The sequence below is a fragment of the Arvicola amphibius genome, chromosome 8, assembly GCF_903992535.2.
Source record: "Arvicola amphibius chromosome 8, mArvAmp1.2, whole genome shotgun sequence".
NCBI classification, from domain to species: Eukaryota; Metazoa; Chordata; class Mammalia; order Rodentia; family Cricetidae; genus Arvicola; species Arvicola amphibius.
In genome coordinates this window covers 100,483,069-100,497,952 of record NC_052054.1, presented here as the reverse complement: position 1 = coordinate 100,497,952, position 14,884 = coordinate 100,483,069, and the positions used below count along the sequence as shown (strand labels likewise).

Below are 14,884 nucleotides of genomic sequence, written 5' to 3'. Positions count from 1 at the left end.
GTGCCTGCTTCTGCGATGTGCTCTGCTCCACAACCAGGGCTTGCAGGCTTAGAGAACAAACTGCAGGTTATTCAGTTTTGAATTTCAAGTAAAAGACTTGAAAGACATCTGCCATAACTTTATGATAAAGACTGCTTTATCTGTGATTCAGATGGAGTCGACATCTTGTATTTATCGGCGAGGCTTGTCTGTCCTTGGCATGATTCCTGCTCTTTACCCTGGTACCCAAATCTAGGCACTTCCCCAAACCTGACCCACATCCTGGGCTCTTGGCATCCTCCGGTCTTTGTCTCAGGGAATGTTTGCCTCCCAGCTGGGGGAGGTAGGGCCTGGAAGCCACTTTGCTTTGTGGCTTCTCTTTCCTGGGGTGAGTCACAGACATGGTTATCTCATTCATTGCCTCAGAAACTGCTCACTTTGAAAGCCTCCCCTGCCAGTCTTTTGTGTTAGAAACCTTTTCTTTGCTGTTCTTTTTCCATACTTAAGTAGTTACCTTTTTCATGAATGACTCTTCACAGTTCTCTGGCATATCTTGGGAATAGGGGGTGATTTAGGCTAGTGGCCCTACTCTGTTGACCTCTCAAGGCTCCAGGTTGGCCTCTGCATTCTTTCTCTGGGGAGGCTCTGGATCTAGAGATCTTTCTTGACGTTGGGAATCGGTGGTTACGTCTTCTTTGGACCTGCTTTCTCTGTGACCTGAATGTTGTCCAATCTCTCACCAGGATGGAGGGGTGGGATGGATTAGCGGCTCTGGAAGATGGACCTATACTCTTCAAAGGCTACCACATGGTTGCCTCTCCTAGGTCAGTTCTCAGAGGGGTTGGTTGACAATACTTCCTGTTCTGGATCCTCTCAGAGACTTTGATACGTAAGTGGATTGAAGGCTCCTTGGTGGCTAGCGTTTCCAAAGAGCAGTCAAACCCTGAACTCTGGACCTCCACAGGGCCTCTTGGCTCCATTTACTGTCCTGCACTCTACAGGCTGTGAGAGGATCAGACATCACCTTCCCTTTGTATGGCCTAGGACCCAGGTCCTCAGTAAATTCCCAAGGTCAGGGGTATCTCTAATTTACCCCTATGTGTATGTGGGTCTGTTCTCAGGGACAGTGTTTAGAGATAGAACCTCTTCTTTCTGAATTCTGCCCACCCCGAGACCAACTCGAGCTGGGGTTCAAGATTGAGAGGGCTCTTAAAGAGTTTCTAGCCCCCCCTGATGTGGCTATGGAAGGCAGATTAGGGACAACGTCCTATCTGGGGTTCCTTCAATCTGGGAGGAGGAGGAGGAACTCCAGATCCCAGACACAGCAGCATCTGATTCTCATGCGGTATACCGGTGAGAACCACAGGCTTCTCTCCTACATCGCCTGGGGGGGGGGGGGGGGGAAGGCTGCAGCATCCTAGTTTAAAGACCTAGCCACTTCACAGCTTTGGCTCAGTTTCTGTGAACTAAGTGCACAGAAAATGTGGAAGGACACAGTTTCCCCACGTGGCAGCATTTTCAAGATTACCCAAGGCAGAGGGTGCTGGGTAGGGAACTGGAATGAAGGGATGAAGGGAGCCAAATCCGTTCTCCAGGTTAATGTGAAGTGTTATTTTCCGGGTGGGTGTTACTTTAAACATGTCTCTTCCTACGCTTTCTTTAGAAACGATCGCTCCTTTTTCACACAGAATAGCCGGGTCTCTGGGCAGCGATGTGCAGTTCCTTGGGGTGCGTGGGGCGGACGGAGCAGCTCTGGTTCAAGCAGCCACCGAGGCCAAGCGCGCTTGTCCTCCTGCGCAGCTAGAGAGGCCGGAGGGGCTGGGCCGGGCTCGGCGCGCGTCCGTTGCCAAGGCCGCGCGGCCCTAGAGACCGGGCGCGAGTGGCGCGCGCAAGCGCGGTGGCGAGCTGCGGTGCACTGTGGGATGGGAGACCGGCGCGCCGGCACGGCGGGCATCTCGGGGCACCGAGCGGAGGCGCGGCGCGCGAGGAGGGCTGCGGGCGGTCGCGGGCGCCAGCGCCATGAACGCGGCAGTGGTGCGGCGGACGCAGGAGGCTCTGGGCAAGGTGATCCGGAGGCCGCCGCTCACCGAGAAGCTGCTGAACAAGCCGCCGTTCCGCTACCTGCACGACATCATCACTGAGGTGGGCGCGGGCTTGGGTGCGGGTCAAGTCAGACTCAGGTCGAGGTGGGGTAAGGGAAGGGATAGAGTGCGGGACTGGACGAGGGCGGGGGTATGGTGCCGGACCGGTTAAGGGTCAGGGTAGGTGTGGGACGGGTTGTGGCTTTGGGGTAGGGTGTGGGACTGGATGAGGGTCGGGATGAAGGTTAGAGTTGGGTGTGGAACGAAGTGAGTGTCCGGGTGAAGGTCCGGGTGGGATGAGGGTTGGGGTAGGATGCGGGTCTGAATAGGATGTGGGTTGGGGTGAGGGTTAGAATAAGGGTCGAGTCAAGGTGAGTGTTCAGGTATAGTGAGGGTCGGGGTAGGGTGACAATCAGGGCTCAGGTGGAAGCGAAGATCAGTCTCGGGGTGCAGGTCTAGACTGAGGTGAGTGAGGGTCAGGCCCCAGATGCTGGTGGAGCAAGAGTGGGGTGAGGGTGGAGATACAGGTCCAGGTGAGGGTGAGGGTCAGGTTTGGGCTTCAGTTGGAGTCAAGGTAGCATAGAGGATGCTCATGAGTGTGAGGGTCAGGATTGGTTGCAGGTTCAGGTTGGGTTGGAGGGTCAATGCCAGGTGCGGGTCTGAGGCCTGGGTCTGGGGCCAGGCTGATAGGGAGGGTGCTGAATCCAAGGTCTAGGGTTGGTTGTAGGTTTGGAGGGCTGGGCTTGGCCAGGTTGTGGGCCCAGATCAAGGTGAGGGTCCAGGCTAGAGGCTGGGTCAAGTGGTTTGTGTGGAGATCTAAGGGTCAGGGTTCGGGTCTGGAGACCAGAGTCAGGCTGTAAGTTAGGGGTTGCTGGGGCCAGAAGCTGAGACTGGGGTGGGGATGGAGGCCAGGGCCGACATCAGTATGTGGGGCTGAGCCCTGGAACAGGTCTGGGGCCCAGGGTGAGGAATGTTGTTAGGAGCTGGAGAGTGTGTTGGAGGCCTGGAATTGGGCTCTGGTTATAGTTGAGTATAGGGTGGAGGTCCTTGTCTGGGGCCTGAATGAGAGCTTGGCTAGGACCATGGTGCCTTCTGTTTTGGAGACTCAGCCTACAAGGTCTTGGGACCTGCCTTACTTTGCCACCTCTTACAAGGAGGCTTCTGGGCTCCCCCCAAAAAACACTCATATTTTTTCTTCCCACTTACCATTGCGTCTCTTTAGAGCATGACTTTCATTTGTTAGTGAATCTCCTGGGAGCTACCCTGGATGAGGTACATAGCATTGTACAACAGTCACAATTGTGTGGGGTCTGTTGGGGCTTCTGGTAGCTCCAGAGTATCACTGCAGGGGATGAGCACAATTGGCATGGTCCACAGGGTACTCTGGAACTTGGGGTGTTGTTGGGACTTACCAGTCAGTCTCCAGAGCTCAAGGGCTCCCCTGGTGTTGTCCCTCCTCCTCTCAGCTGGTTGAGCATCTTTGTCTACCCTTTGCTTGACTCCATTTGGCCCTCCTACCTTAGCTTGTAATGGGTGCTGTCGAGGAACAGGGCCCTGTCTGTTAGCAGTCTTAGGTGTGCCCAGGAATACTCTAGAATCTGCTCACATCCCGAGGAACTCCGCTGGCTGGTCGAAGGGACTGGCTGTGGGAGCCCTGGGAAGCAGGCAGTTGCTGCCCTCCAACACGAAGGTGCCAGTCTGGCACTGGCCTTTCACAGTGGAGAGACTGCCAAACCTGTGCTTTCTTTCTGCACTGTCAGCCCATGGCTTTCTGAGTGCACCTCTTCCTGAAGTCACTCAGGAATGGAGTGGGGCTGGTAGGAGGGAGGGAGGGAGAAGCGGAAGAGATGTGCAGGTAGACAGGTAAGGTGTGAGGCACTTTTCTTCTAGACTTTTCTGGATCTAGTGGTGAAGCCAGTATGTTCTGGTATAAAGATAAATATATTAGCTGTCGCCTCCTTGTCAGAGTTGGCCTACTTGGAAGTGTTTTCAGATCACAGGTAGAGAGCCTCCTGGAAGGTTCTTTTCTCTCCCTGAATATTCAAGTCACCTTCATGGGTTAGCTACAGCTAGCTGGCTGTTTCTTCATTAAGTATGCCTCTGTTCTGTGACATGAATGTCTCTTGTCACAGTTGCTGCTCACGGTTTAAACTGTCGTTGTCCTGAGGATGGTCAGCACGCCAGCTGTCTTTACTAAACCTTAGATCAGGATGTGTTGGTGGTCCCCATGCCAGCTATCATCTCTAAACCTTAGATTAGGATGCCCTGGTGGTCTTCATGCCAGCTATCATCTCTAAACCTTAGATCAGGTGGTTCAGGATGCCCTGGTGGTCCCCATGCCAGCTATCGTCGCTAAACCTTAGATCAGAATGCCCTGGTGGTCCATGTGCCTGCTATCTTTTCAAAATGCCCCGGCACAAGCCCAACCCAGCAGAGTGGTGACTCCCCTGTAGTTTGTTGTGAGATGGACTCTTCCAGATTAATTAATAACTAGTACGATGCAGCCAAAGTAGCTGTAGCCCCATCCCAGAGGAGGAGGTGGCATTCACATGGGGCTGTCTTGCAGCTGATGTTTTTAAACCTGCCTCCTGGTAACGTGTTACTGTGTACCATTTGCCTGGTCATACGAGTCCTTACTAAACACCACATTCACATTCCTGATGGCTTTTTATTTTTTTACTTTCCTTTTAAATGCTGTTGCTACCTGTCTTACTGACTTTCTAGTAACTTACTCCTCCGAGAACCCAGGACTCTAGCCAGATGTAGGGGCATAGAGGAACAGAAAATCATAGTGCTTTGCTAGAGGTAACTAGGTTATAGGTTACTTATGGGGAGGGGCACGATAGGGAGAGAACAAATGTGATCGGATGGAGGAACGCTCCATGGTGGTAAGAAATGACAGACTGTTCTGGAACTGGTTTTAGATACCCAGGCTAAGTAGCTGCTTTCTGGAGTTCATTCCACCAGCATGTTCTAAGTGCCCTAGCGAAGGTTTGTGTGGTTAGGTCCTCTACTATATAAAATCTGTATCTCCTTGAGTGCTTTGGTTTGTGGTCTCAAGTTGCTGCAAAGAGACTAGAATCAGGCCTGCTGTGACCGTGGCCTCAGGCTCCTGCCATCCCACATAACTTTGGTACCTCTGATGGAACCTGTCAGTCTGGACTTGGTGGTTGTTTTCTTTTGTTTAGTGTATACATTCAAGCTCTTCCTTGTCAGTCTTTGGCCTCAGTGGGAATCTGTCCCTGGCACCTCTTGGTCTCCCTTCCCAGTACCAGCTCAGCGTTGGTAGTCTTTGCTGTCTCTATAACTGACTGTTCTCTGAAGCCTGGGCTTCGAATTTTGTAGGTATCAAACCTTTGTTGAGGAAGGGGATGAGGCAGTTGGAGCTGTAGGTGTGGCCGGGTTCTAACCTCTCCTGGGAGTGGGGTTCAGTGGGTGAGTCAGTGCAGGGGCTGCCCAGTGAGGTGCATATGATGGTGCCTTCTGCCTTCTGCAGGTGATCAGGATAACTGGCTTTATGAAGGGCCTCTACACAGATGCTGAGATGAAGTCAGACAACGTCAAGGTAGGTTCTGCTGTGCGTTCCTTTCCTCCAAACCCTTGCCTTCAGGAGTAGAGCATATTTTCCAAGCTGCACACCACTATGTGTTCCATGCCTGTGCCGTTTGATGGGTAGAACGCAAGGCTGATTTTGAGTTATGTATACTTCTCTTGTTTCATTTTCTCATTCGTGATAACAGTATGCTATGCTAAATTGATCTTCTGAAAAAGAATTTGGGGCTGAAGAGAGCACTCAGTTGGCTAAGGGCTTGCCATGTAAACATGCAGACCGCAGTTATATCCCCCAGGACCCGTGTGAAAAGCTGGGTGTGACAGTGGATATTGGAATCCCAGAGCTGAGGAGGTGCTTGTTGACCAAGTAGCCTAGAAAAATATGTGAGCTTTAGGACCCAGAGACCTTGTCTCAACACACCAAGTAGATATATCCTGAAGAATGACACCTGAGGTTGATCTCTGGCCTCCATATGTACACACATACTTGCTCTTGTACAGAAGCCCCAACATTTATACCCACGTGTCTATGCACACACACATCCATACACGTACAGGAAGAAAACAAAAAGGCAGAATTACAGCTAGCTTTGCTGATACAGAGCTATAATCCCAGCACTCAGGTACTGAGTCAGGAGCACCACTGCAAGTTCAAGGCCAGCATAGACTACGTAGCGAGTACCCGCCAGGCAAGGCTACAGCAAGACCCTATCCCAAAACACAAAAGTAAAGCAAAGCAGACTCAGTCGCCGGACATGGTGGGGTACACCTGCTTTCCTACCACTTGGGTGGCTGAGATGAGTCACCTGGGCCATGCAGGCCGTATCTCAAAAACAAACAAAAGACCCAAAACAGGTCTAGTGTTTTTTAGGTTGATGCTAGCCCATTAATGGCACTGAAAGCTTGAATGAGTAGATTTTGTTGTGAACAATGAAAGTTCATAAAAGGTTATTAAAGAATCAGAAACCCTGGATTTGTCATCCATCTAAAATAGTTTTTCATGTAAAGAGGCCATTCTGTGCCTATTGAATATACCAAGGGTCGTACAGATGCCTCAAAGTTTTTATTTCAAAATCGAAGTTTTACTTTAAAATATTTTTTGAAAATTTCATATAATTTTATAGAGTATTTTGTTCATATCTATCTACCACTGCCTCCCTTCTACTCCCCTGGTGTTTCCTACATTCCCTCCCTCCCAAGTTCATGGCTTTCTTTTTAAGGAAAAAAAAAAAAACCCAAAACTTCTCTGTGTGTGTGTGTGTGTGTGTGCATGTGCGTGTGTGTGTGCGTGTGTGTTAATGTGTTAATGTGTGAGTGCAGTGCCTGTGGAGTCCAGAATAGGATGTCTGATCATTTGGAGCTAGAGTTACAGGTGGTTATGAGCCACCAGATGTGGGTGCTGGGAACGGAAACTTGGGTCCTCTGTAACAACTCTATACACTTTCAATTACTGAGTCATTTCTCCAGCCCTAAAGTATTTATTTTAATATTTGTATCTTACATGGAAATATTTCAGGATAAAGATGCAAAAATTAGCTTCCTACAGAAGGCCATAGATGTGGTCATGATGGTCTCAGGAGAACCCTTGGCAGCAAAGCCAGCTCGAATCGTGGCCGGGCATGAGCCTGAGAGAACCAACGAGTTGCTTCAGTTGATTGGCAAGTGCTGCCTCAACAAGGTAGGTGGAAGCCTGCCTCTGGGAGCCTTCCTGGTAGGCAGCGTGTCCGAGACTGGTTGAGCTGGTGGGGAAGCTTTCCTCGTCCATGCTTGTGTTGTGGAGCAGGTGGAGCAGCTGTGTGAGTGAGCAGGTCCTGTGCTGCTCTCTCTGGTTATTTGGAAATTGGTTGGCGGGACAGAAAAGTCAGCCGACAGAGAGCTGTCCCGTACCCTGGACGACTGGGAGGGCTGCAGAAGCCAGAATCTGTGTTTGATGAGACTTGAGGTAGCCTTCTGTTGTGTCAAACCCAAGTGGCACCCGCCCTGGTCGTCATGCATTTGAGTGTGTGAATGCATTAGTGCTCTAGTTTGAGTACATTAGTGATGTGTGGCGTCGCTGTCACACGCTTCGTTTGTGAAGCTGACATTCTGTGCCCAGCAGGTTAGAATGTACTCTCCTGTTCCTCCTACCTCAGGAATAGCTTAACAGCTGTCCCGTGTCACTACGAGTGTGACTGTCCACGTCCCTCATGATGTGGTAGTATTTGTCCTTTCAGTGGCATGGCATCCTCAGAGTTCACCCACTGTGTATCGGGGTCAGGTTTCTTCCCACTTAGTTAGCAACACTCTGCTCTGTGGATAGACTACATTGTTTGCCCACTCGTCTGTCAAGGGCATCTCTGTTGCTTCCACTTGCTGCCTGCCGCAAACAGTGTCTCTCTGAGCACAGAGTGGAGCTGTCTCTTTAGACCTTTTTTTTTTTTTTTGCTGTAAACCGGGAGGGTGGTGGCCAGGTCATGCTGATTATTTTATGTCTGACTGTGAGGAGCCGCCTCATTGTCTTCTGGAGGATGGCACTCTCTGCATCCCCAGTGACTCACAGGCTCTACTTTTCCCTCATCGTTCTTATAATTTAAATTTTTTGTTTTGTAATAACTGTACTAATAGATGTGTGGGGATTAGATCCTGGGATTCTGTTTGAAGACATTTGTAGTGCTGTGTGGGTTACTGGAGCCACACACATGTCCACACTGGCAGTCCGGGTAGAGGGGTGGCAGGATTATTAGCTTGGGTGTCCTTAGTAGTGGCTGTCAAATGGGGGGCTTTGTCACTCCCATTTTATGTTTTATCCTTTACGGCGGGAAGAAAATCTGTCTAATGAACTGTCCTTGAGTGCTCCATTTTCTTTGGTTGTCCGTGCTGACATCATTTCCCCTTCCCTGACATGGCCAACAAGCTCTCCAGTGATGAGGCAGTGAAGAGAGTCTTAGCTGGGGAGAAGGGAGACTCGAGAGGACGGGCCGTTCGGACCTCCAAAGCACCCGAGTCCGACAACAAGGGCGTGAAGGAAGAAGAGTCCAGAGCTCATAAAGAGGTGAGTGGTAGGCCGCGCATCTTCGAAACAGCAGGTCTTCACAGTTTAAGTAAATGTGAAAATGACGTATGTGTCCATACGCTTTTCTTCAGGACAAAAAGAACGCTGAGGTGAAGGAGAGAAGCAGGAGCGCAGAGCACAAGCAGAAGGAGGAACTGAAGGATGAAAACAAGTCACGGGAGAAGGAGAGGGACAAGGAGAAGGCCAAGGAGCCTGACAGAGACCGACACAGAGACTCTGACAAGGACAGAAACAGAGAAGGAGAACGGGAGAAAGCCAGAACGCGGGCCAAGCAGGACAGGGACAGAAGCAACAAAGACCGGGACAGAGAAGCCGAAAGGGACAAGGAGAGAGACAGGAGGAGTGAGGGCGGGAAAGAAAAAGAGAGGCTGAAGGACCGAGACCGCGACAAGGGGAAAGACCGGGAACGGCGGAAATCGAAGAACGGGGAGCATTCCCGGGACACTGACAGGGAGAAAAGCAGAGATCCAGACAAGCCAGAGAGAAAGGCATGGCCATGATCGCGACTTCCTTTTTCCTTTTAGATGTGTTATTATTTTTATGTTTATGTATGTGCTTGAGTGAGTGTATGGGCACCATGTATATGTAGGAGCCCTGGGGACTGAAGAGGACATCATATCCCCTGTTGCCCGAGTTACTGGAGGTTCTGAGCTGCGTGTGGATGCTGGGAAATGAACCCGAGTTCTCTGCAGGAGGAGCCAGCTCTCGTAATCCTCCAGGCCCCGAGGTCCGCTCAGGGACAGCGTGGCGTGCTTCTCAACACAGCATCTGTCCTCCTTGTGCTTTTTAAAAGACTTCGTTTTTTTTTTCGTTTTTTTTTTTTTAGTTTTAAAAATTTGTGCGAATGCGCGTAACATTTGCTGGAGGCACAGGTGGTTGTGAATTGCCTGATGTGTGGGTGTTGAGAATCTAGCTCTGCATCTCTGCAAGCGTCAGCAGGGACTGCTGAGCCATCTCGCTGCTGCTGAACCTGTCATCCTAGGAAATTTGACGCTGAGTTGTAGCTCTCTTTGGTTCCTTGTAGTAATTCAAAGAGATACCAGTTTTGTGTCAGGTGTCTTAAATTTTTTTTTAAATTTATTTATGCTTTATTAATTGTTTTGTATGGTGCATGAAGTAGTTGTAAACGTGGGTGTGTCCATGCCACAGTGTAGAGGCCAGGGGACAACTTTGCGGAGTTGGTTCTCCTAACCTTTATGCTGGTTTCTGGAGATCTAACTTAAGGTGCTGGGTTTGCATGAAAAATGCTCTTACACACTGGACTGTCTTACTGGCCTAGTTTTTAAAAAACTTTAAATGTTTTTGTTACTTATTAATAGTAGTTCAACCATTTAACTCAGCATTATTCAGGAAGTTTTCAAACATTGAAAGTAGTACCCTTGAGCACATACTCTGGGCGGTACTTCCGTTCACCGTTGAATTCCTGGTTGAGCTGAGTGCCAGCCCATAGTAGGTGTATAGTAGACCTTAGGTGAAGGAAGGAGTCAAGCATCGGGCAGGGGATAGAAGGCTTTTCCGATCTTGAATCTTTGGATGGTGCTGATCAGTTCATAGCAGCTTTCGAAGTGTCTGGGAATTCAGAGAGGGAGCCAGGAAACACTGCTGCCAAATGTCTTCTGTCCTCAGAGTGCTGGGCCTATGGAGAAAGCCCCTCCCTGACAGTGAGCTGGTGTGCTGTTGGCCTTGCTTTGTCTGCTAGATGGTTCCAGGTCCTTTGTCTGCTGCTGTTTGCAAATTGTGGCATTCACCACATATCCCGGTGTCGTCTCCCCTGGAGTGTGGACATGGCTGAGCTTACCAAGGATTCGAGCTACTTTCAAAGTTTCTTTATGCATTATAATTGTCTTAAGACTCCCATTTTCCTGTACTTCCTGTTTAATGACATTTTCAGGTAAAGTCGAGGTTGGCCGGGAAACTGTCCTGTTTCTCATGGCTTTGTGAATGCAGGTGCCTAGTTATTTCTCTCTGCGCTGTGACAAATAGCTCACAAGAAACACTTCTAAGAAGGTTGGGTTTCCTGTTGTTTGTGGCTCCAGGGTGTAGTCCATCTCGACAGAGAGGACAGAGAGGACTCGACAGCAGGCCCTGGAGACATGGAGTCCCAGAGGAGTTTGCCTTCTCTCATAATTGTTTTGGGACCCCAGCCTGTGAGTGATGCTACCCATGGTCTGCAGGTCTTCCCAGTTCAGTTAAATCTAGATCGTCCTTCATTGCGTGTCCAGAGAACCCTCTCACAGGTGGCTAGAGCCCAGTGTTTACGAAGCATCCTAGAGGCTGAGAGTCCACCTGCTTGCAGCTGCTGACCAGAGGGCAGCCAAGATGTAGGCTGGCCCGAAACCAGTCATCTTGCTCGTGCTGCAGCGAGGTGACTGTCTGGGGGAGGAGTGGACTTTGTAGGAGCAGCCGTGCCGGTGTCCTGTGCCTTTCTGGGTATCGCGTGTTCCTTTTCTAGATCTGGTGTGGTGAGGCTGTGTGTGGTATAATTGTGTTTAGTGTTCTGCTGGGTACTTACTTGGGCGTTTGCTATTTAAGTCACATTTTAACTTCCTACACACATCCTGGAGTAATGTACCCAGTGTCATCATGTACCTGTGTCATGGTAACCTGGGTTCCTTGATGACTTTGGGAAATGAGCTATTTCCTCTTGTTAGTGGCCTAAGGAAGTATTTTTCATTGAGCTGAGTTTTGAGAGGCACGAGTGTATTCTGCTGTTTTCCAACTATGTGAGGCAGTCAGTCCCTCACACAAACAGCCTTCCTCAGGCCTGACTCCAGACCAAGCATCCACACGTCCTGCTCACTGAAGCTGCTGCTGTTCCAGAGAGGAGCGTTTGTGTAAGAGTCAAATGCAAATGATGGTTTCGTTTCAAAGGAGGGAAAACCACAGTCAAGTGAAGTTTAGTTTGCTGAGATCTCCTGGTGTTTCTGTTCGCCTGGCTCTTCTTCTGGGGTGCCTTTATTGTGCTCTGTGGGTTAACAGTGAAGTTTCCTGTGGCCAGAAGTGCCATGCAGATGTGACACCCCTCACAAAGGACCCCCTAGTGTTTTGCTGCAGTCACTCCCGCTCTGGCCAGTTCCCAGGCTCTTTTACTATCTAGAAGGAGATGTTCTCAGGCTGCCTGGTGGACTTCTGTGAAGAAAGGTGCAAAGGTGTGCAATCAGTGGGGCTCCAGGGCAGGTGCAGTCAGCAGGGCTCCAGGGCAATGCAGTCAGCGGGGCTCCAAGGTGGGTGCAGTCAGCAGGGCTCCAGGGCGGGTGCAGTCAGTGGTGCTCCAGGGTGGGTACAGTCAGCGGGGCTCCAGGTGGGTACAGTCAGCGGGGCTCCAGGGTGGCATTAGAGCCTAACTGCTGGCTCAGCCTTTGCTGGGGCTTGGCCATTGTCTCATTGCCTCTCTGAGGCTAGAAGCTATGGCTGTGAAGGTTGAGGCTGACCTGAATTCAGCAATTACTAATGATTCGGTTCTCAGAGAGCTAGTTTAAGGAATAAGATGGAATTTACAGTACTCACTTGCTTCCCGACAGCATTTTCACTGTAGCTGTGAGGAGTCCTTCCATTCTGCAGTTTCTCCATTATCAGGAGACACCCAGAAGACAGGAGTGGGTTTACAGTCACGCTACCCCTCACTTCTGGATCCCGGGTGTCCTGTGTGATTTCCTGAGAGGCCCTCCCTACCTGAGGGTGTCTCTAGATCTCCGCAGTTTTCTTGGAAGACTCTGGAACTTCTCGGTAGAATAACGTGGTTCTCAGACCTGGAGTGGCAATGTGTTCCTGTGTGAGAAGTCTTGTGTGTTCCTCCGTGTCATGTGCTGTATCTCGGTGCTTGGCTTTCCATTGTTAATATTACAGATTTTAACAGTTCTTCTTTTTATAGTCAGCAAGCTCAGGGGAGATGCCTAAAAAGTCGGATGGATCCTTCAAAGATGCCAAAGCAGAGATGGAGGTAACGTTTACAAACCAGACTTTCTGTCTGTCTGTTCATATTTGCTTTTCTGTTGCCACGCTAAAACACTGACCCAAACCTACCTGGGGGAGGTAAAGGTTCCTGTGGTGTATACTTCCACATCACAGCCTATCATCAGAGGAAGCCTGGAGGCAGGACTGCAGCAGAGAGCAAAGGAGCACTGCACACTGCCTTGCTCCCAGACTCTCAGTCGGCTTCTCTATAGTCTGGGCCCACCTGCTGGGGATGGCATTGCACACGTCAATCAGCAGTCCAGAGGTACCCCACAGACACGCTCCCAGACCTGATGGTGCTTCTTTCTTTCTTTGCTTTTTTGAGACAGGGTTTCTCTGTGTAGTGCTGTCCTGGAACTTGCTCTGTAGACTAAACTAACCTCAAACTCAGAGAGTAGCCTTTCTTTGCTTCCTGAGTGCTGGGATTAGAGATTTGCACCATTACACCTCGCTCGTGATGGAAGCAATTCTTAAACTGAGGTTTCCTTTTCTCTGGCTTCTCTAGTATGTGGAAAGTTGACAATAAAAGCCAGTGTTGTGTGTGTATGTGCGCATACTTGCATGTGTGTGCATGCATGTGTGTATATTTGTGTGTGAAGCATGTGTATGCACACATGCATGCATGTGTGTGTGCGTGTGCAGGCATGTGTGTGTATATGTATATGTAAAATGTGTGTGTGTGTGTATGTGTGTGTGTGTGTGTGTAGCCATTTGTCTGCCATGCTGTGTGTGGAGATTGGAGGATACTCTTGGTATCAGTCCTCTCTTCCACCTTTTTTGAAACAGGATCTTTGTTGTTTTTCTGATTTATGCCCCAGGCCAACTGGGCCATGTTTCCTGGGGTTCTCCTGACTTCACCTTCCATCTCTCTGTGGGAACAGAGGGATTATAGACACTTGTGCCATGCATCTAGCTTTTCTGTGGATTCTGGAGTTCCAAACTCAGGCCTTTCTGCTTGTGTGATGTTTTAGTTACTTTTCTGATGCTGCAATGAAAATCCCCATGACAAAAGCAACTTCAGGGAGAAAGGGTTTAATTTGACTCACAGTCTGTTATAGCAAGGAAGACCACAGGAGCTTAGGGATCTAATCAGTTTCTAGCCAGTGACTGGTGCCACCAACAGTGAGGTGGGGCGTCTATCCATCTCATTAGTCTACCCAAGGTGACCCCACAGACACGCCCAGAAGCCCAATTCCCAGGTTGGCAAACTGAGCTGAAGGATCATTGGCAGCCAGCACTTTAGCCCACTGAGTCATCTTTCCAGCCCCCGAGGAACAGTTTTAAGAGATGTCAGCTTAGACTTGCATTAAAGCTGTAGAGTGCTCTATCCTCTCTGGTCTGCTGGGCCTGGGCCGAGAGAGTGATGTGTTTAATACCTGTTGTGCCACCTGTGGTGTGCCTGGCTTATCACCTGCTGGGCAGGTGGGATAGTGTTCTGTGGGCCCTTCGAGGTTTATGCACATCTTTGCATGACAAGGCTAGTATGTGTAGTTCATTTGGGGGAGATGGTGGAGGTGGCTTCCAGGGACAGCCAGGTAGAGGGATCCATCTAAGCTCTGCCTGGTGAATTTCAGACCCTACAATGTTTCTTCTGTAGCTGATGCATAATCACGATGTCATCCCTTTGTAGGCTATCTTGATCTACTTAGGGAGGCTGGATTCATCATAGATTTTTTTTTTTTTTTTTTCGAGACAGGGTTTCTCTGCAGCTTTGGAGCCTGTCCTGGAACTAGCTCTTGTAGACCAGGCTGGCCTCGAACTCACAGAGATCCTCTTGCCTCTGCCTCCTGAGTGCTAGGATTAAAGGTGTGTGCCACCACCACCCAGCTTCATCATAGGTATTGAGGAACCATTGAAGAGTTGAAACCAACTTCCATAATTCATCTTGAAGTATTCAGAACCAGGAGATGCAGGAAACCGCATGGGGAGGTCATGGGGCTATTTGGGGATGAGAGTGGCAGACTGTGCTAGGCAAGGCAGGGGTCGGGGAGGAGAAGGTAGAGAGAATGAGGAAGGAGGAGGGGTGAAGGTTTGAGAGGAGGAGGGAGGGAGGAACTGAGGGAGAGGACTGTACTGTGTTCTCTCTGACTCCCCCTCCCTTTTATCTGGTTGTTGTTTTTGTTTTTAAACCATGCCAGAAGGTTTTACTTACAGAGTTCTCTACAAATCCATTACCGTAATTGAGTACGGTCATGTGCCGTGTGTGACATCTTGGGCAGTGATGGGCTGCATCTGCGATGGGGGCCCGTAAAGCTATGTTGCTGAT

The 14,884-nt window shown here is 49.9% G+C and overlaps 1 protein-coding gene across 2 annotated transcripts in view; it reads left to right on the top strand.

Moving 5' to 3' along the window:
* Positions 1–1,910: 1,910 nt before the first annotated feature.
* Traf3ip1 (TRAF3 interacting protein 1) overlaps positions 1,911–14,884 on the top strand; it is a 38,350-nt gene continuing 25,376 nt past the window's right edge. For both annotated transcript variants that reach the window (XM_038339856.2, XM_038339855.2), the window contains exons 1-6: positions 1,911–2,121; positions 5,557–5,625; positions 7,129–7,290; positions 8,506–8,643; positions 8,736–9,152; positions 12,536–12,604. In XM_038339856.2, the coding sequence (XP_038195784.1) occupies positions 1,999–2,121; positions 5,557–5,625; positions 7,129–7,290; positions 8,506–8,643; positions 8,736–9,152; positions 12,536–12,604 (978 nt within the window). In that variant the 5' untranslated portion in view covers positions 1,911–1,998. The remainder of the gene's footprint in view (positions 2,122–5,556; positions 5,626–7,128; positions 7,291–8,505; positions 8,644–8,735; positions 9,153–12,535; positions 12,605–14,884) is intronic.